The sequence below is a fragment of the Vicugna pacos genome, chromosome 1, assembly GCF_048564905.1.
Source record: "Vicugna pacos chromosome 1, VicPac4, whole genome shotgun sequence".
NCBI lineage: Eukaryota > Metazoa > Chordata > Mammalia > Artiodactyla > Camelidae > Vicugna > Vicugna pacos.
The window spans coordinates 17,489,552-17,516,818 of record NC_132987.1 but is presented as its reverse complement, the minus strand read 5'-3'; the positions used below and the strand labels follow the sequence as shown (position 1 = coordinate 17,516,818).

The window sequence follows — 27,267 nt, the reverse complement described above, 5'->3', positions numbered from 1 at the left end:
TGTTCTGGGGGATGAGCTGGGAAACAGATCATAATGGGCTGTTGGCTGGAAGGAGAAGGGATTGTCTGTCTACATTATCTAAGTGATTGATAGGAATTCAAACCACATTCTATCATCAGGTTAAAAGGTTATATTTAAAAAAAAAAAGGGAGTAAGAGGATTGGAAAATGCGGGCTATCACCTCTAACGCACATCTGATAACTCAGTTGTTTTGTGATAAAACATGTAGAGACAAGAGACCAGTGGCTAAGACCATCTGGCTGCACCACAGATGAAATCAAGGCTTTCTAACTTCCGACTGCGAGTCACAAGCAATCGGGAATCAAGGTAAAATTTCCTTGTCTTTTTGGGTGAGCTCTAATGGAAGAGGTGGTTTCTTATGCCCATGCTGAGGTGTCTCGGAGAGCTACACGTAGTCATACTTGGAAGGATGAGACTGTCCCTCATCCTCTGTGCGGGCACCACCATCATATATCTTCTTGTTTTTCATGCTGGACTCAAAGCCACTGCTGGCTTTGAAGCCACTGGGCCTGTAGGCGACATTTTGGCCCGAGGCATGGTAAGACACGGCTTTGTAACTGAAAGAAAAAGAAACAGTCCATGACTATAGACGTATTTGGTAGGGGGACAAAGCACCCATTTATCCTAGGATGTCTGACTTTAAGCACTGGAAGTCCAGTGTTCCAGGAAACCCTTAGTCCTGGGCAAACTCAGTCAGCTGCTTCCCTGGGCTTTGGGAACACTGGATTTTCTGCCTCGGCAGTGGAGCAGAATTTCTTGCTTTGTATTAGAGCTGGTAGCTAGTGACTAGTGAGTTCCCTCTGTTAATCAATTAAGATGAAGCTGAACCAGAAACAACGTCCAGGGGAACATAGTGATGCCAAAGAATCGTAGAATCTGTGAGCTGGGAGGTACCGATGTGAAGCCCATCCTCCCTAATCTGCTCAGTGTGTGGATGAGGTAACACAGGCCCAGAGAGGGCAAAGACAGGTAGAGGTCACAGGGCTGGTTAGCAGTAGAAACAGACTGGTCCAGGTCTCCCAACCCCAGGCCCAGTTATGGAGGCAAAGTGGGCTCTCCTAGCAGCAGTGTTACTGCCATTCTGGAACGGGTGCTTCTAGTTGGTGGGGGCCTGCCTTGTGCCTTGCAGGATGTTCAGCAGCATCCCTGGCCTCCACCTCCTGGGGTGGCACAGAATTGCTCCAAGTTGAGAACCACTGAGTTACAAAATACTGGAATCAGAGGGAGCCTAGAGGGCTGGGTTTTTTTTTTCTTTCTGTTTTTATTTTATTAAAAATTGAAGTATAGTCAGTTTACAATGCTGTGTTGATTTCTGGGGTACAGCATAGTGATTCAGTTATACATATATAAATGTTCCTTTTCATATTCTTCTTCATTATAGGCTATTACAAGGTATTGAATATAGTTCCCTGTGCTCTACAGTGGGACCCTGCTGTTTATTTTATATGCAGTAGTTAGTACCTGCAAATCCCAAACTCCCAATTTATCCCTCCACCTCCCCTTTTCCCCCTGATAACAACAAGTTTGTTTTCTATGTCTGTGAGTCTGCTTCTGTTTTGTAAATAAGTTCATTTGTGTCATTTTTTAAGATTCCACATATGAGTGATATCATATGGTATTTTTCTTTCTTTCTGGCTTACTTCACTTAGAATGACAATCCCCAGGTCTACCTATGTTGCTGCAAATAGCATTATTTTTATCCTTTTTATGACTGAATAGTATTCCATTGCAAATATATATATATATATATATATATATATTATATATATATATATACACCATATCTTTATCCAGTCATCTGTTGATGGACACTTAGGTTGCTTCCATGTCTTGGCTATTGTAAATAGTGCTGCTGAGAACGTTGGGGTGCATGTATCTTTTTGAATTAGAGTTTCCTCCAGATCTATGCCCAGGAGTGAGATTGCTGGATCATGGGATTTTTAGTTTTTTAAGGACTCTTCATACTGTTTTCCATAACTGCTGCACCAAACTGCATTCCCACCAGCAGTGTAGGAGGGTTCCTTTTTCCCCACACCCTCTCCAGCATTTGTCGTTTGTGGACATTTTAGTGATGGCCATTCTGACTGGTGTGAGGTGATACCTCACTGTAGTTTGATTTGCCTTTTAGAGGGCTGGTTTTCCCTTTAATAGGATCACTTCTAAGTCTGCTCAGGCTGAAATAGTCCTATTCTGTTCTTTGCATTCCCTATGGACAAGAAGGTACATGATCCTTTTGTCAATGAACTTCTTCCATACACCTACGCTGATCATTCTGGTTGCAAATTATATGTTAAAATGGACTTGGATCAAGCGTCTGATTGCATCAGGATGGGGAGACTCACCTGGTTTCCTCCGGCGCGAGGCCCCGGCAAGCGATGCACATCATCACGCCTCCAATTAGCGTGAGGCCTCCGGCGACCCAGCCCACAAACAGGGCTGCACCAAAAGTGTACCTGGGTGGGGAGACGGGGGCTGTGAATGTGGTTGACTCAACTCTCCAGGCTCCACCCGCTGCTCCTGGCCATGCCCGTCCTCTCTGTCCTCACTTTTGGATTCTACACCTATCTCAGGCTGCCCCAGAGCACATGCTCCTTTGGATCACAGCCAACTGAATCAGGTGCCCTGGAGAATAGAATTGGGACTGAAGTCAGTCAGCAAAACAGTGGTGGGATTCTGAGCCCCTAGCATCACTCAGGCATAGAATGAATTTTAAGTCTCTAATCTCGGAGAGACATCTCAGGAAATCCCCTTTCCTCCCTACTGGCAAAGGGGAGTGTCTTGAAGGTTTAGCAAGGGAAATTTGGGAGATATGGAATCAGTCTCAAATTATTCTTTCTGAAGGTATTTTAGTCTCTTGAGTTCTTACTGTGGGTCAAGAAACTTCCATCTTTCCTACCTCAAGTAACCTTGACCACCACCCATGCAGGTAGGAGCGTTATCTTCAGAAAGAACAAGTGTGAAGAGTTTTTCATTCGTTTCTTTACTCATTTGTTCAACAAGTATTGACTGAGCTCCTACTACATGCCTGGCACTGGGAGAGAAGGGTGAACAAGACAGACACAGAGCCCACCCTCATGGTGCTTCTGACCCAGCCCACACTGAATTCTAACCTGTGGTCATCTGACTTTAAAGCTGGTGCCCTTCCCCTTTGAGGGGGCCTCTAGTGGGACTGAATCACATCCAAACAGGATTGTCTGAGAACAAAATCTCTGAAGTTGCCTGTCCAAGGGACAGGGGTGAGTTCTAGGGAGATGGTGTGAGAGAGTGATGGTGGGCATTAGTGCTGGCTGCCAGGTGGGTGGGTGACTCCTCTGGGCAGGGGTAGTGACACTAGACACCCAGATACTGCAGATAAGGTGGGCTCTTCTAAGTAGGGTCTCATCCATCCAGATTTGCCTGTGACAGAAGAGTTTCCCAGGATATGAGATTTTCAGTGCTAAAACTGGAAATGTCCCAGGAAAACCAGGATGAGTTGATCAGCATGCTTCTAAGTTGTCCTTATAACCAAGAGTCCATGGAAGATCAGAGAGGAGGAGGAGGGTAGCTGGTGGGGATCATGTCTTTCCTATTCTTGAAAAGGATGATGAGTGGAGTTCCAGGGAGCCAGAGACTATTGGGTTTATCACATGCTCCCATCCTGCCTCCCATGATGGTGTTGCTGGAGAAATAACCAAGCGTATCCACTCCAGAGACACACTTAGGTACATGACGCAAAGGCCACTCAGGTATAAAATTTACATTGCTGTCTCAGAAAAAGAGCTTTCCCTTTCAGGAATTTGCTGCTGCTTCTTGCTATGAAATACATCCCTTTGAAGTGGCTAAATGAAAATGGGTATTGGAATTGCTCTTCCATCTTTTAAAAGTTCTATCCTGCTTCAGACACCAAATGACAGTGGGGTTTCATGTCTCTCTGCTAGACCATAACCTTCATGAGAATGGGGACCTTGTCTTTATCCTGGTTCAGAAGAGTTCCTGGTTCATGGCAGGGTTTTGATACATTTGTAGAATGAATGAATTGATGAATGAGAGATGGAGCAGCTGTACAAGGAAGAAACATGACCTCGCTCACCTATACCGCACCTTGCTCACTTCTGTTCAAGCTTTTCCCTGTCCCTAGCCAGGTTCCCGTCATGGACTGGAGACGTGGGTTGATGTTCATTTACATGCTTGGGTTAATAGTGCCTGTTTCATTGCCCCCACAAAGGGGCCTGTGTAAGAGTGTTAGATAAATACTGTGAACTGTCGCTGTATTTCAATGCAAATGTCAGATCAGCCTCAAGTCATATCACCAAGGATAGAAGCTTATGAATTTACAGATCATTGTTGATTTATGATATGGCGTGGTTGCCTCTGATAAATTTTTGCTATTTCAGGCGCTGACAGTCACATTAGGCGTTTGTGTTTCATTGGATTTTTACAATTTTCACCGGACTACTGAGACTAGACTAGGAGGTTACCTGGTCTGAAGAGTCTGCACCATCCCACCCAGGCCGGTGTACATGTTGGCTGTAGACATCCAGAAGTTAGTAACCAGCATGTTGGCAAACACAGACACTCCAGCGATTGCACAAAGACCTGCAGGCAAAGAACGAGAAAGCTCTGGAGTCAGCTTTAAAGGGATTGTGTTGTTTCTGAGACAATGTGTGTTGACATGAGTTCAGATGAGCAGGCTGCATTTAGAATATCCCACTCCTGTAACAGGATGGTCAACCCAAGCACCGATTATTGAATTCTCACTGTGAGCTAGACATTGTGTGAGGTGCTTACACTCTCTTGTCTCTCTAGCTGTGGAAGGATTTGTATGTGTGCAGAAAGAGATTTTCCATCTTGGGACCAGGAATCAATAGTACAGATATTTGGGGCTTCGTCCTTTGATGGTGTCAAGAGCTCTTCCCTTAAAGTCATTTTCTAAAGACTCACCAAAATAATGCCTTTAGGGATTGAGTCACATGACTGCCTTAGAGTTGAGAATCTCTTATACTGAGACGAGGGTGGCAGCTAAGAGGGACCTTAGTACTCATGATAAATCTGTAGAGTGTAATTGAGCCTTAATCTCAGATCTTGAATCCCAGTGTGTGAAGCTCTGATCCATGTTCAAACCAAGCTCAGTAGGGAGAAACTGTGTTTCCTCTGCCAGAATGATTCTGCTTGACATTCCTGGATGCGCATTTGAGAGAGGGAGCCCCAGGCTCCTTGTTTACCTGCAATGATGAACATGATCCCGGAAGTCAGAGTCATGTTGGCTTTGGCGGAGTCCTCCATGCTGCCAATGCGGATGCACTTCAGAGCGAAGATGGACACTATGAGGCCAATGGCCCCCAGGACGATGCCTACGATCATCAGGGCTCGAACTGCCTGTAGCATGGCTGAAGAACAAGGGCCAGACAAAGAAGACCACCTCAACATGATTGATGAGGCTTTGGTTTAATACAACAAAGCAACCACAACTAACCAGTACCAAACTTCTGAGAAATAGCAAGTCCAATGACTGTGAACCTTTTCACTGTCAGGGGCTATGAAATTGTGGAAAATGCAAAACCATCATTTGCAATCCTCTGATTGATGAAAGACATGCACACAGATGTCTGTAGAATGAGAAAATTATGGACTGTTGGAGCTGGGAGGGCCAATGGAACTTAGCTATTTCATTTCCTCATTTTAAAACTTGCTAATCTGGGGTCCAAGAAGGGGAAACAGCTTGACTAAGGTAATATTAAAAATTATTGATAGAATCTATAGTAAAACTGTGTTGCTTTGACTTTTAACCCAAACATTTTTCTTCTCTAGCTTTCCATTGGGGCTCAATGCTTCATAGAGTTGTGTCCACTTCAGAAAAACCCAGTATTCATTAACAACATATAATGCAGCAAGGTCTCTAGGTGGTAAACCAAGAACACTGTAATTTTTGCCTCTTTCCACAGGGACTACTAAGTTCATGGGGAGCTGTAGGCTTTGGGATATATATGTATAAGGACTACTATATTGCTCACAGGCCTTTTAGCCCAACTACAGTTTATCAGCAGTTCCCTTTCCAGGAATCAATGGAAGCAATACATCCTTCTGGGGCTCTCCTGCAATGACTTCCTTTCCAGATATTTCCAAAGTGATTTCTAGAGCATCCTTAAAGTGCAGTGACTCATCTCAGCAGTTTCTTACTGAGCCCCCCTGACTAGGCATAGGGATGACAGTAATTAACAGATCAGCTGGTCTTTGCCCTCTTGGAGCTTATGCCAAAGTGGGGAAAGATTGTCATTAAACATGTCCACTATAAGCACAATGAATTTTACAAAGGAAGACAAATGCATTCTTGGGTCTTCCAGAGGGAAAGACCCTAGTGTGGGTAGTTCTGGTAGAGCAGAACTGAAGAACCATGGGAAGCAAAGCAGAAAACGCCTAGTTGTCACAGACAATTGCTACTTTATTTTTATTTTTATTTTTTTTAGGAATTAGATCAGCTTTAATTTGCCAAATTTTGTGTGAATTTTGAACAAGGTCAGATGGAGGTGCCTCCATTCATCATTTTAGAATCCCTGTGTCCCAAGATCTCAAAGGCTGTAACAGCTTACAAACAACTTCCTAAGTATTCTTATAGTTGTGTTACCACTTAGTGCATCACTGGATTGCAGGTATTTATGCTGAGGGCTTGAAGAACGTTGTCCTATTAAATCCTTTCAACACTTTTGCAGCCAATTGCTACTTTTAATTGAAAGCTATTAGGGACTTTTCAGACATTAAAAAATTTAATGCACATACCCTCCTTGCAATGTAGGAAATATTATTACTTCTATTTTATAATTGAAGACATTGAGACTCAGAAGTTAAGTAACTTGCCCAAAGGAAGACATCAAGGGAAAAGCAGACCTGGGGGTCAATCCAGACTGTCTCAAAATCGTTCTTGTCCCATTATAGTACACTGCTCTGAGGTGTCTTATCCTGGAAAAACAGGCTGAGTTCTAGCTGCCATCAAGGTACAGGGATCTGTAAGCTCCTAACAGAATGTATCCTCCAAACTTGGAGACTCGCCATCAAATGTCATCCTCTGAAATGGATGCTAGGAATGTATAAAGGAATATTCTCCAAAAGTCATCTCAGGGAAGTACCTGTCCCAGGAGATTAATTATAAATGTGACTCTCAGGACAAGGGACCCCTGGAAGGGATTCTCTCCAGTCTCTTTGGGAAGATTTCCATCTCAAATATGGCCAGTATCAGGGGAGCTGCCTGCTTATTCACTCTAAGGCATGTATCACAAAGCAATTTGTCATGATGGAAGGATTGGTAATCAATGAAAGATATCAAAAAAAGAAGAGGTAGATCATGCAGAATTTGTTAAAGAGTTTCTGCAGTGTCTGAGGAATGGAGGCCCTGGCAACCTTCTCGCCAGGCATCTCCCTGTGTGTAGATGTGGTATCCAGCTACTCTGTTCCGTGCCATTCACCTCCATTCATTTGATTCTGACTCTCTTCTCCCTAAATAAACTTCTGATTTTAACTTTGCTTCTCTGCTAGGAAGAGACTTCTGTAAGTATCCACCATCAGTCTTGGTCCTATTAACAACGATATTCCTGGGAAAATGTGTTGGCTTACGGTGTGGAGCAATCCTCCAGGATCTGACCATTCGTTCCAGGGAGTATTGATTAACATTGGCTTCTTGGGCTTGCAGCTGAGTTCTGATGCTGGAGCCACAGTGACCCCAGTAAGGTGAAGGGAACTCCTCATGGCCTTAGAATGGCCTTTGAATCCATTCCTAATATAAGAGGGCTCTGGTGTGTTCGCCAAAGCCTTGCTGAATGGCTTTGCTGGCCTCACAGGATATGGGAACAGACACCCCGTCCAGTCCCTCATTAACAAATGCAAGCATGTGTCGTCCACTTGTGTATGCATTTATGCCTTTGTATATTCACCCAGCACATGTTAGTGTTCTCTCATGTTAACATATTCATACGCTCATTCATTCACTCATCAAGTATTATTAAGCTCAAATTTTCTGCAAAATCTTTTGCCAGATGCTGTAGGAGGAAAAAAGTTTCATAAGAAATAATCTCTGTCTTCAAGCAGCTTACACCCTGGGAAAATTATATTTTTCATTGGAAATCCTGAACCTCAAATTTCTTTTCCCCTCAGGAGTACCTTGGCTAAAGTAATCACAGAAGAACGACTTTCTGACAGTAGCTCATAGTGTCATTTTTGTTCTCTTTAACACACACAATTAAACTATAAGCCTGTGTTTCAGGATAGCTATGGAGAGGACATTTGTGGGGCAGCCCCAGCCTTCAGGAAATATCCTCAGGGCTCTTCTGTTTTTGGATGTTGCCACACGAAAACTGGACATATGAGAGGAGGAAGGGACTTGACTTTTCTTCCATCTTGTCCCCATGGGTCTCTTATGAACTTCAAATTGACTCAGGAACCTGTTAGAGGCTTTAAAAACTGCTCTTCTGCTGTGTTAAGCCATAGACTATTCGGAGAACAAAATCATTTATCCCTTTTGAGAAGCACCTGGCAAGGCATCTGGTTAAAACAACCAAAATCCAATCAACTGACCAACCAGCCTACCAACCAACCAACCAAACAACCAAACAAATAGACAATATTAACCAAGTAGTATAAAGAATATCTCTTCCTCATTCTATAAAATTACACTTATCCTAGACTCTTGGTAAGGATGGAGTCATTGAATCTCCTTCAATTGAGTGGTTTTCCTATTTGTGCCTAAAAACATATCACACATATGCTATGGCTGAGGTACGTGGTCTTCCCTGACATCGCTGATTAGAACGGTTGGCGATGTGGCAAGGGGGAGGTGAAAACACTGTGGGCTTACCGGATGTGGAGAGTTGCTGCTCTGCCACAGGAGCCCTTGGGTACTGAAGCCCTAGCCAGCCTGTCTTGCTCAGCCTTTGCCTCAGGCTGTCAGACGCCCTCTTGCCCCTGCTGGGTCAGATTTGCATGACAAGGGATCCTGCTGTCTCTTGATCTCTGGATTTCTGATGAACACTAGTTCTTCCTTTGAACCAGGGGTTGACCCTGACCCTGGGCTCTTTTTTATTTTTTAGTATCTCCATCCACCTCACTCCTACCAGTTTCTTTTAGCCTGTGGTTGGACAAAGACAGAACACTGTTTTATATCTGTGAGGCTACTGCCAGAGCCATAACTCTGGACCTGGATGAATAAACCAAGCTCTTCCCTGCTTTGGAGACCTCTTGGGGGGGTTCTTCCGGGGGTGGGAGCTGTGATGGGGGCAGCTGCCAGGAAATGAGTGGAAATGTTCTCGACTGCTCATTGTTAGAAATCCCCTATGTCTAGTAATGACCATGGAGATGCATGGCGGTGATCTGAACTTCCTTTCCATCTGGAAGAGTCTACCACCTGGGATTCTAATCCTTCTCCATAGATAAGTAACCAGAGGAACTGCTCGCAAAGGAGGTAGATATCTCTTTTAGCCACTGTCTTTTATTTGATATTCTGAGCAAGAGGCATAGGCTTATCAGCTGATAACAGGTGAGTCAACAGGCTCTGTAGACTGATTCCCTTCACCAAAGGTGTGACTATAGCAGTCTTTCCAATGATCAAAGAGGCATTATCAGACCTAAAGGGTGGGCAGGATTTAGGGCTGACAGAAGCAAACAGAAAAATGGGAACTCAGTATTCCCTCCCTGTTACAAAATATCTTATTCTCCAAAAGTAGTTGTGGACTGACAGGCAAGGTGCTTTTGGGTGTAGTTTCTAACCCTGGCTGCACAGTAGCATCTAAGGGGAAATTTTAAAAAAATTAAAAAAATTTTTTTTGGTAGAAGGGAGGTAATTAGCTTGCTTTCTCTTCCTCCCTCCATCCCTCCCTCCCTATCTCTCTCCCCCTTTCTTTCTCTCTTTCTCCCTTTCTCTTCCTTCCTTCCTTCCTTTTTTCTTTCTTTCTTTCCCTTTCTTTTCTTTCTTTCTTCTTTTCCCTCTTTCTTTCTTTCTTTCTTCCTTCCTTTCTTCTTTCTTTTCTTTCTTTCTTTCTTTCTTTCTCTCTCTCTCTCTCTTCTTTCTTTCTTTCTTTCTTTTCTTTCTTTCTTTTCTTTCTTTCTTTCTTTCTTTCTTTCTTTCTTTCTTTCTTTCTTTCTTTCCCTTTCTTTTCTTTCTTTCTTCTTTTCCCTCTTTCTTTCTTTCTTCCTTCCTTCCTTCTTTCTTTTCTTTCTTTCTTTCTTTCTTCTCTCTCTCTCTCTTTCTTTCTTTCTTTCTTTTCTTTCTTTCTTTCTTTCTTTCTTTCTTTCCCTTTATTTTCTTTCTTTCTTCTTTTCCCTCTTTCTTTCTTTCTTCCTTCCTTCCTTCTTTCTTTTCTTTCTTTCTTTCTTTCTTTCTTTCTTTTCTCTTTCTTTCTTTCTTTCTTTCTTTCTTTCTTTCTTTCTTTCTTTCTTTCTTTCTTTCTTTCTTTCTTTCTTTCTTTCTTTCTTTCTTTCTTTCTTTCTTTCTTTCTTTCTTTCTTTCTTTCTTTCTTTCTCTTTCTTTTCTTTCTTTTCTCTCTCTCTCTCTCTCTTTTTCACTGGAGGTACTAGGGACTGAATCCAGGACCTTGTGCATGCTAAGCACATTCTCTACCACTGAACTATACCCTCACCCTGCAAGGGGCAACTTTTAAAGAAATACTAACATTTCAGCCCAATGCCTAGGGATTTTTACTTAATTGTCCCATGACACAAAATTGCAAGGGATAATCAAGGTTTAGGAGGAGGTGCTCAGAATGGGGACTTCAGAGGAAACAGTTCCTGGTGACTGACATCACTGAGCTGATAGGGGAGCTGGAAGGGGGATGGGGGGTGCAGTTGATGAGACAGCAAGTCACCAAAAGCCAAAGACTTGGCCATGGGGCCTCTGTCGGGGTGGGGGAGGTGAGAGGATCCATATCTTCAGGCACAGCTTGGCCTCAGATTGGAGGCAGGAAGGGCTGGTAGAGGCGTCCAAAGTGGGGGAGCTCAGAGGAGGGAAGTCTGAGACCAGACCTCAGAAAAAAAGGCTCTTCACAACAAGGTGGGAGAGCCTTGATTCTCCAGAGAGCCCAGGGGACCAATATGGAGGTCCTTTGTTTCTCATGAAATCCTACAGATGTGATACCAAGTGAGTATCATAGGCAAGTCTTTTAACCTCATGGAAGCCAAGTCTCCTCAACTCTGGAGTGGCCTGGAGATATCTCTTGCACAGAGATGTTGTGAGGATCAGATGCTTCTTGGCACCATCATAGAACTAAGCCAGGCTCAATGAGTTTCAGTCTCCTCCCCTTCCCTAAAAAGAAGTTCTCTCTCTCCAACCCCACGTGGCTTTGGCTTGTACTGTGTACAAGCTGGAATGGTGATAAAACACGGTGGATTTGAAAAAGCCATGCAGGAGGGAGTGTGAAGGGCAGGAGTGGAAGAAGATTTGACAAGAGGAGGAAGAGAAAGGCTCAGGCAAAGGTAGGGAGGAAGATCAGGAAAAATGGGCTCAGGCACTGAGCAGGGGGGTGGGTTGAGGGGTGAGGCAGTGTAGGGGTTTCCATCCTCAATGCCTTTCCTTTTCACCTCTCAGGCGAGCTCCAGCCACAAAACCCCATCAAGAAATGATGCCCCACCACTGACTAGTCCATGCTAGGATGTGATGCTTTGCGGGTGGCTGCCCTGCTCTCAAAGCATCAACCTCTACCACCACAAGCTGAGGAGGTGTCTGATTCTTGGGTCTATATAGCTCTGATTATTGAGAAGTCAGAGCAAGCAGCCCCAGTTTACACCTAAGGTATAGGTTCTCTTGGCCTTTGTAGACGTGTTCTCAGATCTCTGTGGGCTCTCCTTCAGATATACAAGAGTGTGGACACATTTAGATGTTTGTCCTCATATTTAAAAAGGCACATTGATGCTAAAACTTGTCTCTTTTTAGAAGAAAAGGAAAGCAGCTTGACTGAAAACCAAGAGGCTTCCCCCAGATCTCATTTCAACACTGTAACTAACTTATCATCACTCTGCCTCTTAGGATCAGTTTCTACCACCTGACATTTGGGAAAGAAGCTGGTTTTACAGGATCATGAGCGTTGCACTTTATGTGAAGCATTCAGTCAATAGTAAGAAGAAACAGACGAGGCAGCTCCTTTAGAAAGAATACTTAAGAGCAGTTTCATTATTTTTTTCCCTTATGGATTTTTGCTTTAGAGTTTTTGGCACTGTTCTTTGGGTTAAATGTGGTTTCATAGGAAATATACATACAGAAAACTGAATCACTATGCTGTACACCAGAAGCTAACACAACATTGTTAATCAACCATACTTCAATTTAAAAGAATATGGTTTCATTAAAATCCCCCATTGCCATGTGTGTAAATATGATTGACAGGTTGACGGGAAATTCCCTAGTTCCCCACTGGCTGTTGTTTTCTTCACACTGAGCTAGTTAAGGGTAAATGCAGCCAATTGTGTGAAACAAATCAAGACCCTCAGTGCCTGCAAAGGGGCTGAGAACCAGTGAAATGTCCAGAACGCAGTGGGAATCGGGGGTGGAAAGGAGAAAAAAAGGACCCTAACTAATCTTTACTTTGGATATTTGGAGTCACAAAAGGTGTTTGATTTTGGAGGAGGAAAAAACCTGAAAGATCAAATGTCCTAACTGAGATCTTTGGGTGGTGTAGACACGACAGTAATGATTTAATGACACCAAGAACCATCTTGTAAATGGGTTGCAGAGCACTTTCACACAAATGCTTCTTGTGAGGCATTTCACACTTGGGGAAGGTGAGGTCAAGAGATGCAGGTGGCCAAGCTACGCCCTCTGATCCCAACCTTCCTGCCTCTAACCATAGGGCTCTGCCACTGCACCAAATTCAGTCCAAATATTTGCAACCACGTTAGAAGAAACAAGACTTGACTATGATATCGTCATGGAGGCCAGAGACATGAGTTTGCAGGACTTTGCCTCCTCTCCACCCTGCTCCTCAACTACCCATTGATTTTCCCTCCGACTGTGCCCAGGGAGGGAAAATGGGAATCATCCACTCTTTAAACCTGGCATTCTTCACTGTGCATTGTTAATAACGTTGCTGTAAGTCGGTGAAGGTGCCGATGTGCCTTCTACTCATCTGCTCAAGCCCAGACCAAGCTCTTCAATTCTAAAGGGAGCCCCTTCTAGCCGGAATGAGCATGGGTTGACTCAAGTTGAGTGAAGGACATGACCTGGGAGAATTTCAGCCTTGGGTTCACACCCTGCTTCTGTCCAATCTTCTATCCATGGGAACTTGGGCATGTGCCTCCCTCCCTGGGCCTTTCCAATCTTGTAAAAATCAAGCTAATACACATTTCCTTATATTGCTGTGAAGATTAAACTGGAGACTTTATGTGCAATCCAATGAACAATATCTGTTTTTATTTCTGGGCATGGTCTTTGGAGAATTCCATGCTACATTGACTGTTCAGAATCCAGTGAGGGAGAATCTTGGGCTGTGAATTATACAGAGCTGATAACATACAGATAAACAGTCCTGCTGCTATCATTGTTTATCTCATTTCCATCCATCTGTAGGTTAGAGAATACAGCTAGTTGAATAGAATTAAGTTATTCTATGGCTGTCAGTTCCAACTAAACATGATCCATTTTTATCAGATGAAGGAAGAGTTAAGTGAAATTTTGGCAAGAAAAGAGCTTATACTTAGGAAAATTGAATAACTGGTAGTGATGATTATGATTACTAACTAAAGTACTAGCATGGTATCTGCCGCCTGCCTTTCTAGCACATTCAGGCTTACTTCTCTGCCAGAGGGTGGTACTCCGCTCTGAGTCCTAGGTCAAAATGAAACTCTCTGCAACCTTCCATTTCTACCTCCAGGCATTCCTCCCAGCTCCTTGAGTTCAGGACTCTCCTCCCCAAGCCCTTGGTCGTGTTCAAGCAGCTGTTCCCAATAGCCAAGTCCACTCCTGGCTGCTTAATGTCACTCCTTTCAGCTCTCTCAGAAGCCCCACAAGTGTCTACAAGCCACCCTCTGGCCTCCTCTCTGGCTGCTTCATTGCTTTATGTCCCTGCCCTCAGCTTTTGAGTTTTTTCCTAGCCTGTTCTTTCTGATATTCTTCCCACCCTTCCCTTCCCTCATTAGTTAGCCATATCTTAAGTCATCAAACAAGTATTTGCATTTGGGAATGCCAGTTTACACTGTAGTCACTCCTGCTGTGTGAGGGCTGGCTCCTCTTAAATTTCACACTGGTCTCCATGAACACACATGATCAATGATCTAAAGTATCTCCTTTTCTACAAACTCAGTCCCAAGAAACGTCTTCCCTGGCTTTTGGTGGGATCCTGTTCCCCCAATGCAGACAGGCAGGGTGGGGGTACACCTCTGTGAAGGCTGCCGGGAGCTTTTCAGATCTGTGAGCAGTATCAGGATGGGGATATGCTCAGTGCTATCTGAGTGCTTGGGGGTTGGTACCCAGATCTGGGGGAGCCTACTTAATTGGGGGATGTAAGGGGGCATCAGGGAAGAGGTAGTGTTTGAGCTGGACCTCCCATACGAGAAGATCTGTGGAGATGGCAGTTGGGGTGGTAGAGGGGGGCATTTGGGCAGTGGGGTCAGTGGGCATCCGAGGCCAAGCCCAGGGTAGAGTAAATGGACGGGGAGAAGCACAGCCTGGGGGAGAGGAGTAGTAAGAGGTGGGTCAGGGAAGGCAGGTGAGGGATGTCGGAAGGCATGGCGTCAGGCTGTTACCCCTGCACCTAATTAGGCTGACAGAAGGGAACCATGGAAGGTGTTTGTCTTTTGAAATCTCTAGGGAGGTGAGAATTGAGAACTGGAAACTGGTAGTTGAAAGATTCTGCCCTACCTTCTGCCATAGTCAAAGGAGAAAACCCTTCAAAGGGATGAAGGAGAGAAACCAGACTGCAAAAGGTTGAGAATGAGGGGTGGTAGAAAAATTCGGTCTTTTAATTTGGTTGTTAGGGACACAGGAAGAGACAGAACTTGACAGTGATCAGAAGCAAGAGAAGATTTTCCAGGAAAGGAGGCTATAAGCATGAGTGAGGAGGAGAGATGAAAGAGGCAAGAAGGGGGGGGCCATCAGTGGAGATGACCAGATGGTGGGTGTAGGGTCTCCAGAGCCTGGGATGGGGGTGGGGAGAGAGGTTGGCCTTGGACGGGAGAGAGAAAAGGGATTTTGTTTTGCAGAGAGTCGAACTGCTGGTGGGGAGATGAGGAGAGGTTCTGAGAGGGCTTACGGAGGATAGGATCCCTCTGTAGAACAGGGAAGACACATGAGAGGCAGCAGTGGGGGCTGGTCATTTAGGAGAGAGGGAATATTTGGGACCCCCACGGGTGGAAAGATACAGAATGAGCAAGAGATTGATAACATGTGATGGGGCCTTGGGAAGAGGTTATTGAGCCAAAGTTCTGGAATGTTGTACCTTAATTTTGAATATAAGATCAATCTTATCTTTTCATTGAATAGTTAAAGTTAGGTGTAGCTAGCAACTTAACAACCCACGGTCTTGCATCTACTCTCTTCTGACCTTTCGCATCACACTACAGCATCATTCCTCCTCCCATCCTTCCTATGGAGGTTTCTTCCCTCCGGCCGAGTTCTACCTCCCTTTGCTTTTCTCTAAGCAGGTCTCAATGATTGGTTTGTCCTGCAATACAAGTGGCTTCTAAAAATGGAGTAAATACCCCAATTCTTCTACTTTGACACCCACATTCTATTTCTTTCTGCAAATGAAGATGAATTAGTTGAAGGGCTTTCACAATTCAGTTTCAAGGACTTCACAAGCTCTAACAGTTTTGTGTAAATTTATTCCCATCCACCTGTCCACAAGGTGTTTGTTTCAGAGAGGCAAAACCCAGCACTGTTTTCTTTTCCTCACCAGACTCACATTTTGGTCACTCCTTGGAGCCACTGATTAGCCTGATCTTTTATTTATTTATTTTTTTTTGCTTTTTTCTAAAAAACAACAACAACAACAAAAAAAACAAGTAGAGCTCCTTTAAGATGTAGAATGCAAAGCTCTTATGATGCTTACTTGAAAAATTATCTGTATTAGAAGCAGGGATTTAACTTCTTTCATGTTCAAGGGAGAAACGATGTCACATTTATAATTATATTTATATTCTGAAATCATTATCATATAATTATAATTTTATACTTATATTCTGACACGCCTTGTGTTTTAGGCATACAAACCAGAACCTCTCCCCACAAGAGCAAGAAAAGGATAGTCATAATTTAATGGCAATACAGACTTTCTAGCACCTACAGAGACTCCAACTTTTCAAAGAAAAATTGCACTGACATGAAAATAAAATGACATTAGCTCCCAAAAAACGTTTTCGGCTGTAAGAAAACAGTCACCATCCTACGTCCCTGCTCCCACGTATGTGGGGCAAGAGCAGGTCACACGCAGATACGTGCACACAGTTACTTTCCTCTTTGAGAATCATTGTCTATCCCAGTACCACGATCCTGCCCTCACCATAGACCCAGTCTTTTCAGGGCTGGCTTCCTTTGACCTGAGAATGAATTCTCCTTTGTTCTCCCCTATGACTATACCCCTCCTTGACCCGGGGCCAACTTCTCTTATTCACACCTCTGCTCCTGAGCCAGCGCTGCGAGGGTCAGGCCCTGCGCGGGTTTCCGAGGCCCCGTCCCGGCCGCACCTGCCCGGCGCGTACCTGGCAGGCCCAGGATGGTGAAGTAGGGCCGGCACTCGGTGAAGCCGGAGCTCTGCTGCACGCAGCTGCGCCACAGCCCCTCGTACTGGAACACGGAGGTGACGGGGCTGTCGTAGAGGTCCTGGGTGCTCCACCTGTCCATCCCCGTGGCGGCGATGCAGCCGGCCAGGCCCAGGACGGACAGGAGGAAGCCCACCACTTGGTAAATGGTGGTGGACATGGCCTCGGCCCCCGTCCCAGCTGCCGCCTTCGTCCTGCCACGCTCTTGGGGTAGCTGCTCTGATCAGATGATTTCCCTCGGCCTTTGGTGTTTGCTCACAGTGTTTTCCTTAGATAGTTCAGTTTCACTCCAGATTCAAGGGCATTATTTTTTCATTTGTTAGCGAAGCAGCCCAAGAGGCACTTGTCCCGCTGAGCGGCCGAGTCTCAGCTAGTTTGAGGGCGCGGCGGTCTGAGTGGACCTCCGCCCCATCCCAGGTCGGGCTGCGCCCGAGCGCGCCACCACCCGGGGAAAAGGCACCGCTGAGAGCCCCCACAAGCCCGTCCTTGAGGCTCTGCTCACCACGGAAAACCACTTGGCCTGACCTCACTTAAAAAAAATGGCCCCAGGAAATCTCCGCTTACAGCAGACGTTCACATTTTTACCTCACAACTCATAAACCACCTTTCACTGACATCTTCCATTTTAATCTTACAGAAATGGATAGGGCAGTGTTATCCACCACCTTTTTTTTTTTTTTTTTGGTGGGGGGAGGTGAATCAAGTGAGGTACAAATAGGTTAAGGACTTGTCCAAGTACCTTGAACCACAGATGCTTTAAAGATGGCAAAAGTGGGGCTTGCACCTCAACTTCCAGCCTGGGACTCTTTCTCTGTTTCCATATGGAGTGGCAAGAGCAGGCAAAGTTGTCCCTATTTTCAAGAACAGGAAGCCAAATCCTATAGATAGGCTCTTGGCCCACAGGCATGGAACTGGGATGAGGAGAAGCAGGCATTGTGTGGACCCTGCTTCATCCTTTCACTCCTCCCACAAGAACCACATGAAGACCATGTGGCAGGCAGACAAGGAAGTTCCACAAAGTCAGTAGGAGAGAGCAGGGCAGGCTGGGCTCCGGACCCTGACCTGGTTACAGAGAGGCTTGGGATCCACTCCTGACGCTGACCCTAACATGCTGTGTGCTGGCTGATTTGGGGCAAACTGCTCGACCTCTGTGGGTCACAGTTCCTTCATCTCTAGCACGGGCAGACTAAACTAGAATATCTTAGCTCCCTTGCAGGTCTCACACACTGTAGTCTTCTACATTTGGGAGAAAAGTTTTCACTGCAGTTGGTCAAAATGTCAGGAATCACACAATCATGAAAAAGAGTGGCTTGGCCGGAGATCAGCCGATGCACTTTGTCTACATAATTTGGTTTTCGAGTTACGTTAGTGCGTGGATGGACCTGCTGCTGCCTGTGGGTCATGGTAGTCAGCCTCTGAATTCAGATACCTTTTCTTCTTTCTTTTTTAAAAAAAAACTGAAGTATATTCAGATACATTTTGATGAGACCTTCCCCAAATCTGGTTGTCAAGGCCCTGATACACACCCACACCCACCCACACCCCAATCCCTAACCTGTGCAGTTTCTCCAGGAAACAAGCCTGTGCATCTAGACATTTCAATGTTATCTTGGGTGCACCCACCTACCACTCCCACGAGTTTATTCCCAGCAAACACAGAAAGCAGATATGCAAGTTCGCCCCTCTGATTTGAATGGAGGTAACACTCCCCTCAACCTACACCTTGTTCTAGGTTCTGTGATCAGTGTTTGTGGACAAAGAATGAGCCAGAAAACCCCAGAGAAGAGAGCAACAAAGGGTCATATGACTTAAGGTGCAGTCGTGTTGGTGGTTCTGTATCCCATGAACTGAACTACAAGGCCAAGTCTAAAAGGTGGGGACAGGGCAGCTAGACAAAATGACCCTGGTTTCTGCTGGTGGACCAGGGGGGGGATTGACCAATTTGATTGAAAAATGTTGGAATCATTCAGGAGTGATTATGCCACCGTTTCTGTGGACAGAATTCATGTTACTCTTATTTCAACCAAGAGACAGGCTTTATATTCACAAAGAGATCTAGAAGGGTTTAGTTTCCAGCTCTTCATTTATAACATTTGTCTAAACCCTGCCCCCCCCTTGACGACAATACCACCAAAACAGTAGACTGAAAATGGAGAAATTAAAAAGAAAAGGTTATTATAGTTATCCAGTCTCACTCATGACAGTTTTCCCTCCTATTTCCATATGCAAATTTTTTTATGCAAAACTTCAAAACAGGAAAAATAGTTATTTAGGTAATAATGAATTAAGCTTTCTTTCTTATTTGAAATGGTGACAGTGACTTTCCTTTTTTGGAAGAAGGAAAAGTTAATTATAAAGGTTAAACTAAAGCTCCCATTACCTTAGGCAGAATATTGAATGAGTAGAGGGAAACTGTAAGTCTACACACTTAAAAAAATGTGAAATAAATATTGACATGTTTTAAAACATCTTAACAATGGGAATTTCCACTTCCTGGCAAATTTTCTGTGCTCTGGAATGAGCGGACCACTGCTTTAGCTGTCACTGCCAAGGAATGAATGGGGGTCCACAGAGGAAAATCTAGCTTCCTTGTTCATGTAAATAGAATTTGTTAAAATACATTAAATGTATCTCTAATAATAGTGGCAGTTCATGGTCCGATTATAGTAATATATAATAATAATAATGATAGCTCATGGTCTAATTCTTTTGAACAATAATGGGGTTGTTACAACTTTGTTTAATCACCTTTAAAATGGAGCAAATTTTTTGCTAGCTTTTTAGGGGGAATCACCTGTAGGGAGAATATATTCAGCTTTAACTATGGTTCTGGTAGTGCCATGTCAGGCTGTGCATTTCCAGGGACTTACATTCTTTCACTGACATTGGCAAAAACCTGTCCCCTACCTCTTCTTTACTTCTTTATAGGAATATTAATATAACACCATCTATGGTAATTAGGCAAAATGGTGGTCACCTAGCAATATAATATTATAGCTAGGGAGGAGTAAAATTAGTATATTAGCAAGACAAATAATTGCTACATCTATTGATTTTTTTTTCTTTTAAAATACTAACACACCTAATATTCCTAATTTCTTTTCTTTTTTTAATGGAAGTGTAGTTGATTTACAATGTTGTGTTAGTTTCCAGTGTGCAGCAAAGCGATTCAATTATACATATATTTTCTTTTTCATTATAGGTTATTACAAGCTACTGAATATAGTTCCCTGTGCTATACAGTAGGACCTTGTTGTTTACTTATTTTATATATAGTAGTCTGTATCTGCTAATCCCAAATGCCTAATTTATCCCTCCCCCCAGCTTTCCCTTTTGGTAACCATGAGTTTGTTTTCTTTGTCTGTGAGTTTGTTTCTATTTTGTAAATAAGTTCATTTGTATCATTTTCTAGATTCCACATATAAGTGGTATCAGATATATATCCTGCATATCCTAATTTCCGGCTCCACCTTTTGGTGTTCATAGTAGAAAATTTGGAAGTAGGGAGAATTTTTAATAATCACTCATAACCTAAGAGTATTTGGCATACTTTCTTTTCACCCATTCTCTGTATATATATTTTTACATGATTAAGAGATTATACCATTTAATGTTTTGACTCTTCACTTAACTGCATACATGCGCAATTAAGGCACCTCATAAACATTGTTTAATATATTCAATGTTAAACATTTAATTTCTTTTTTTTTTACATTTTTTATTGATTCATAATCATTTTACAGTGTTGTGTCAAATTCCAGTTAAACATTTAATTTAATATGAGTATGTTAGTGTTCCATTATGTAGACGTGCTGTTATTCACCTAAACAGCATCTATTTTTATATAGTTAGATTATTCCCCTGCCCCAATTCTTTTTGGTATGAAAAACAGTATTATGATGAACATTTTTCACATAACTCTTTGCTAGCATTTCTGATCACTCTTTTAGGACAGATTCCCAAGAGTGGAATTAAGACGTCAAAGGGAATAAAGTTTAAAAAATTTTTTTTTATGAATTTTTGTCTATGAATTTTATTCCTAGCAGCAGTATTTGAAAGCTCTCACCTCACTGCACCCTTCCCTACACTGTGAATTTGGTAAGTTTTAATTTGCATTACTTTGGTTCCTAATGACCTTGAAACTATTTTTTTAAACAAATATTTATGGAGCATTTGCTTTTCCCTTTTCTTGAGTTGTCAGTTTGTACTTCTTCCTCATTTATTTACTGGAATTTTAGTACTTTTTCTATAAATGTATATGAATTACTTATTTGTTAAGGATCTTATTATATTGCTAAGATGACAAAAAACTTTTCCCATTGATTATTTACTTTTTAATTTTTTTCACGGTTTTAGAGAAAAATACTCTATTCCATTTATATGCTCCACAGTACCTGGTGCATAATAGGTGCTTAATAAATATTTGTTGAATGATGTAGTAAAATCTTTTCTTTTTTTGTTTTTCTTCATCATTTCTATGCTTAGGAAGTTATTTTCTATTTAGAAATTATATTAGAATTATTTTTAGAATTTTAGAAAATTCAAAAGTATTTTATATATTTTTATACTTAATTATCTAGGATCTATTTTGGTTTATATGCTATAATTCTTTTTTTCCTCAAAAAAGCTAATCAGTAATTTTTGCAGCACATACTGAATAACCTCCCCTTTCCCCATGGCTTTGTAAAATCTTCTGTCTATATTAAGTTCACATATATGTCTTTCTGTTTTAAGATTTTATTCCATGACCTGTCTGTCCACCTTTGGGCCAAAGCACCCTTTAAATTATTGCAGCTTTAGAATTTGGCTTAATATCTTCCTGGCAGAGTTAGCCCTCTACTTTTTTTTATTCTTAAAAAAAAATTTAAAAATTAACTTCCTCTACTTCTTATAGATAACCACTTTGTCAAGTTCCCAAAGGAAAGTGCTTACTGGTATTTTGATCAGAATTCTTACAATGAGGAAGAGCTTGGGCTGTGCAGAAAGTCTGCCTGGGTTTGAATCCTCACCTTCCGCTTACTACTACAGTGTAACTGGGCAAATTCTATAGCCCTTTTGTGCTTCAGTTTCCTCATTTATAAAATGGAGATAATACTAATACTTACTTCACAGGGTTGTTGTGAAAATTAAAGTCAGTATAGGTAATTTATGTAAATGTATTCAAGTATGTCAATTATATTTAAAAATGTAAATTAACACATGCTAATTTCTTGAACCAATGCTTTAGCACATACAAAGGTCTCAATACATTTTATTATTATTGTATACTTATACTATTTATTATTACACATTAATTAGGAAAAACTTCACATCTTTATAATCATCATATCTAGGAAGCTGTAGTGTATATTTCCATTTAACTGACTTAAATTTTTCTTACTAAACCTCTTTTCTTGCTTTGATTCTTGCCAAATATTTAAAGATATTATTCATATGTATTTAACACATATCTTTGTACTGTGTTGACTCCCTCCCCGGCTCTCATCACACACAAAGGGAACTAAGTTATTTTAATTCTCTTAACACACTACGCAAGCCACTGTGTCTTTTCCGAAGATGTTCTCTCTCCTTCTGGAAAATGCTTTACCTCTTCATCTTTTTGGGTACTCATTCATGACTTTCACTCAGCTCAGCTGTCCTTATCTTTAGGAAGTCTTCCTCTCCTCACGTCTGCCCCTTGGACTGTACAGGGCATTTGCTATGCCTTACTGCAGTGATTCTTAATTGGGGCTGGTTTTGCCCCCAGGGGATATATGGCAAAGTCTGGAGACATTTTTGTTATAACCAGGAAGGGGGAGGGTGCTGCTACTCCCATCTAGTGGATGGAGGACAGAAATGCTGCTAAATATCCTTTACTGCACAGAACAGTATCCTGGAGAGAAGAAATGGGCTTAAAATGTAAATAGTGCCAAGGCTGAGAAACTTGGAGTTGCAATGGCTTGTTTACCTTTGGCCTCTCTTTCTAGATTTGTAAGCCTTTTGATATCCATGTCCCACATCTGCAGACAGCTTGGGGCATAGTAGGTGCTCAATAAAGTTCTTTCTAATGCCACATTTTTTGCAGGGGAGGGAGGAGGTAATTAGATTTGTTTATTTATTAATTTATTTAATGGAGGTACTGGAGATTGAACCCAGGACCTTGTGCATGCTAGGCATGCCCTCTACCGCTGAGCTACACTCTCCTCCCTAATGCCACCATTTCTGTGTTACTGCTTATTTCCCTATTACTTCTGCACGTGTGGGAGGACAAAAGGCTTTGTTTTTCCTTCCTCATCCCTGCCAAGAGGGGATCTGGTCCAAAACTGGTTTGCCCAGGACAGGTTGGTTGCCAGTTACAGTTTTGGTGAAATGACTTTGTTGAGGAAGGTTGGTTGCCTGTAGTATGCCTCTGGTTTCTCTAGAGAGTTGGGTTGTGCCTGACTCCCTCCCTCTGAGCCTGAATGTCTGTGCTTGCATTCTTGGGAGCGTGTAGCTTCTCAACGGGAATTTTAAAATTCTGTGCTTTCATTTCAGTGGCAATGGAAAGGAAATTGAAACAAGTATGTTCCGGATCCTCCGGCTGCCCACTTAAGGTTTATGTTTATGTTGGTGTTTATGATCATGTTTACACCAGGAGACGGTGGAGTGATAGCTTCAAATAGAAACAGTCAGGGGACTTCCCCCCCACCTGGTCACACTGGCACAGTGAGCTCAGATACCTGTGCGTGTGGCCTTGGGCAAGTTACCCCAGCTTGTTTCCTGTTTCTAAAAAGGTGGTCATGATAGCAACAAGTTCCTGGGGTGATTCGTAGAGATTAGACAGAATATTGCAAGCAGTTGTTGGCTCAAGTGCTAGCGCTCGGCTCAGCACTGTTATCTTGCCTTCATGAATCAGTTGGAACCCCTCAGAGGTCAGGCTGGTTCTCTGTGTGTGCAAGGTCAGTGTTAAGCTGACTTTCTCCTTCGTGGACCCAGGTTTGAGCCTCCAAAGGGATTTTGGGCATTTTGCATTTGAAGGGAGGGAGAATCCCAAGGGCAGGTGGTTCAACCTGGATCTAAGGAGGGATCAGCGGGACATGCGACGTGGGAGTGGCTCATCTTCCTCCGGTCCCTGGCGGAGGGAGACCCCACTGAATCAGCAGCTGGGACCTGGCTTAAGTTCCCGTTTATACCCGGTACCTTCCTCTCTGAGCTTGGCATTTGATGCTCTTTATAATCGTCTCCACATAAACCCTCTCCTTTAACCAAGGTCATTCTTTCATTTTCTCCTAAGAAGGACTCGGGTGGAAACACCCTCATATCTTTGCCCAAGATTTTCCTCCTGTGATGCTGCCCCTCCAACTCCTCACCACCTTTCAAGGCTCCCTTGTGGGATTCCCTCCTGGGTGGATCTCTTCCTGAGTGGTTCATCCTCATTTCATCTCCTGCAGCACCGCCCTTTGTCCTTCCTACTTGGTATCTTGCCCTACCCAGCCTTGGGTGCATATTCACATGTTTTGGGGTGCTAGGCCCACAGAATCCTGAGGTTGTAGTGAGCTCTCCATCCGTAAGTGTGGAATAAATAAAAGACTGTATCACTGAGTCTGCACTGCTCACCTTCTGTGCCTGTCTGTCTTAACCCTACGGCCAAATGGGAAATTCCTGGAGGGGAAGCCCTAATTTCTATTTCTGATACTCCTTACTGTGACCTGCTTAGATCAAAGCCCCTCTCCAGACTTCGATGTGTATTTATGGAAGGAAAAAGAACTAAGAAATAAAAATGACAAGTGTATTCATTATCTTATACTCTGTTACCTGAGTGAAAGACACTTGACGTTCTCTACTCTGGACACAATGTTTTCTTCAAGTTAACACAGCCCATCTACCAAGCAAGCAAATCCTTGTGAGGCTAACATGCCAGTCTGGGGAGGCGGGCATCACAGCCCGCATCCCTTTGCCCTACGCTTTCTACAAGGGTCCTCTGTGCAGAGAGCTCCCTGAATCTGGTTCCATGTGGCCAGTACTTTCTGGAGGTCACGAGCCTAAAGGTACAGAGAAGGGACCCATCTGGCATCCCCCAAAGAAACGCACCACTCAGTTCTTTTCCTTTGTCCCTTTCCTCTTTCCCCTTTCTGTTGCTGCCACGTGTGTAGGTGCCCCCTGGAAAAAGGGACCAGGGAAAAGGGGGCCTGGAGGTGGAACTCTGTTCCGGAGACTCACAGTCCCCAACTCAGGGAAGGAGGGTCTTGGGGCTAAAGGAAGTGGCTACAGTCTGGACCTCCTGAGTGCTGTTCCTGTGGGTGATTGAGACCCAATGCCATTGCTCATGTGAGAGTTATTTTTAAAATGGGCCTGTTGAGGAGAAAAGGGTACCACCCAGTTAGGGGTACAGGAGCCCTCCCGGCTCCTGAAGTCCCCTGCACTTTTATTCCTACCTTGGTGGTGGGGGCTGTTGCTCCCCCCACCCCCCACCCAGGTCCCTCTGCGGGGCCGCTGGCAGAGGCGGCCACCTCCCGCCAGCCCCCGGCTCCCTGCCAGCCTGCCGGGCCGGCGCCTACCTGGCAGCCCCAGGATGGTGAAGTAGCCCCGGCACTCGGTGAAGCCGGAGCTCTCGCGGACACAGGAGCGCCACAGGCCCTGGTAGTTGAAGACGGCTGTCACCGGGTTGTTGTATAAATCCTGGGTGCTCCACTGGTCCATGCAGGTGGCAGCAATGATGCCCGCAATGCCGATCAGTGAGACCACAAACCCCAAGCCCTGGCAGGCGGTCACAGACATGGCGGGGTGCAGGGTGGACACGGGGCACCGCTGGACTCGGGGACAGACCAGTTCTGAGAGTGCTGAGCGTCGGATGGAGTTTTCTCCGAGAGGCTGGCACCCACGTCACCATCGAGCCATGTGATGGAGGAGGGGACTCCACAGTGCCACCTGGGCTCGCCCTGCCCCTTTATCTACCTCGGTGAGATAATTTCCACAACATGGTACCAAGAGCCATTTGTTTCCCACCAAATGTACACTCCACTCACTATTTACCTTCTAAGGGAGTTTCACTCCTGATTAGCCAGGCTCCGGTCTGTGGAGGGTAAAGCAAGAGCAGAGGGCGTTGCCTGCAGACCCCGCAGGCCGGCCAGGCAGGGCCCCCAGTGGCTAAAATCTCGAAATACTTGGAGGTGAAAGGGCTTCATCCCTGTGGCCCTACCAAGGTCCCACTGCCACTTTAAACACCCAGGTAAGGCAGGTTATGAGGCAGGATGAAGTACAGCTGATTCTCATCAACCACGGTTGTAAGGGTCTATGAAAGTCACTGAATCAGCGAATATGGAATCATTGCTCCTGAGGGGATACAGAGGTCCGTTTCTGTTAGCCTCTAGTCCCATTTTCATCAACCGGTCAATGTAAGACCTTGTTTTATGTGTTTCTGTTTGATGACGCCTTATTTAATAGACATTGTTCATTGAACTCACAGCCTACAGCACCAGAACCCGCGCCGAAGGACGCTCAGCAAACGCATCCTTTTCCCCGCGAACACATCACAGCCGGCCTGCGCTTGGGAGCAAGAGCCAGCACTTCAGCATTATGCTCGGGGACATTTAAGTAGAGAAATCAGCAACCAAAAGCACACAAATGTGAATAACATGGCACTGAACAGAGTGCGAGAGGACTCGTGTTTACAGGATGAACCGAAACAAGGAAGCCGAGGGTCGCCTTGCTCTGTCAGCCTCAGCTGCGAGCACGCAGCGCCCGCAACCGCCGTCTTCCGCCCTCCGCGTGTGCACGTGTCCAGTCATGGCTGAGCAGGCACCTGCAGTGTTATGACACGTTTTAGTAAGTAGGCGAATCCGCAAATGGGAATCTGCAAATAATCGACGGTAGAGGTTTGATGGAACTGAGCAGTGAACGTGGTCAAGCTGTTTGCAGCCTCTGTGGTGTTGACTCCGCCTTCGCCCAGAGACCACAGAGGAGGGAAGACGCCGGAGGGAAGGAGCTGGAACACCGTGGGGTCTGGAGCCAGACAGGCCAGATGCCCCCTCCCCGCGCTGCTGGCTGGCCGTGTGAGACGAGCTCAACCACTCCACCTCTACCAGCCTCATTGTCTTCACCTGTAAAATGAGATAGTAATAGCAGTCATCTCCCTGGATTGTTTTGTAGCATAAATGTGCTAATGCATGTGAAATGCTAAGTATTGCATACAGAGATCTGAACTCAGAAAATAATAGCAAACATTAGCAGGGCAGACTGATAGTAACAGAATTAAAAGCTTAGGTGATTGACAGATCACTTTCACATTGTGTTTCTTCACATTGATTAGAAACTAAACTCCAGCTTCTCACACACTGTCCCTAGTTATGGAGAGGTTGAAAAATTGGGGGGGTCCAAATATCATTTCTACATGTCTTGAACCTGGATTCAAGTCTCAAGTTTTATTTTTTATTTATTTTTTTACTGTTAAAAGGTTTATTGCAATAATACAATAAAAGTTTAGAGAACATTTGTATGATTCAAACTGGTTTGGAAGTTGTAGAGCAATGGGAGCTTCCTGCAACATGACACAGCAAAGAGATTCTCCGACACTGTAGCTCTTTT

The 27,267-nt window shown here is 44.0% G+C and overlaps 1 protein-coding gene across 2 annotated transcripts; it reads right to left on the bottom strand.

Moving 5' to 3' along the window:
- CLDN18 (claudin 18) lies at positions 1-25,461 on the bottom strand. Of its 2 annotated transcripts, none has more exons than XM_006216050.4 (5): positions 16,666-17,030; positions 5,223-5,387; positions 4,479-4,596; positions 2,364-2,474; positions 1-578 (listed from the first exon to the last, which is right to left on the bottom strand). In XM_006216050.4, the coding sequence occupies exons 1-5, from the start codon at positions 16,883-16,885 to the stop codon at positions 407-409; spliced, it is 786 nt and encodes a 261-aa protein (XP_006216112.1). In that variant the 5' UTR covers positions 16,886-17,030; the 3' UTR covers positions 1-406. The 2 variants fall into 2 exon arrangements, with proteins under 2 accessions (XP_006216112.1, XP_072801707.1); XM_072945606.1 differs by lacking the exon at positions 16,666-17,030 and adding an exon at positions 25,242-25,461 and having other exon boundaries at positions 407-578.
- Positions 25,462-27,267: the final 1,806 nt, after the last annotated feature.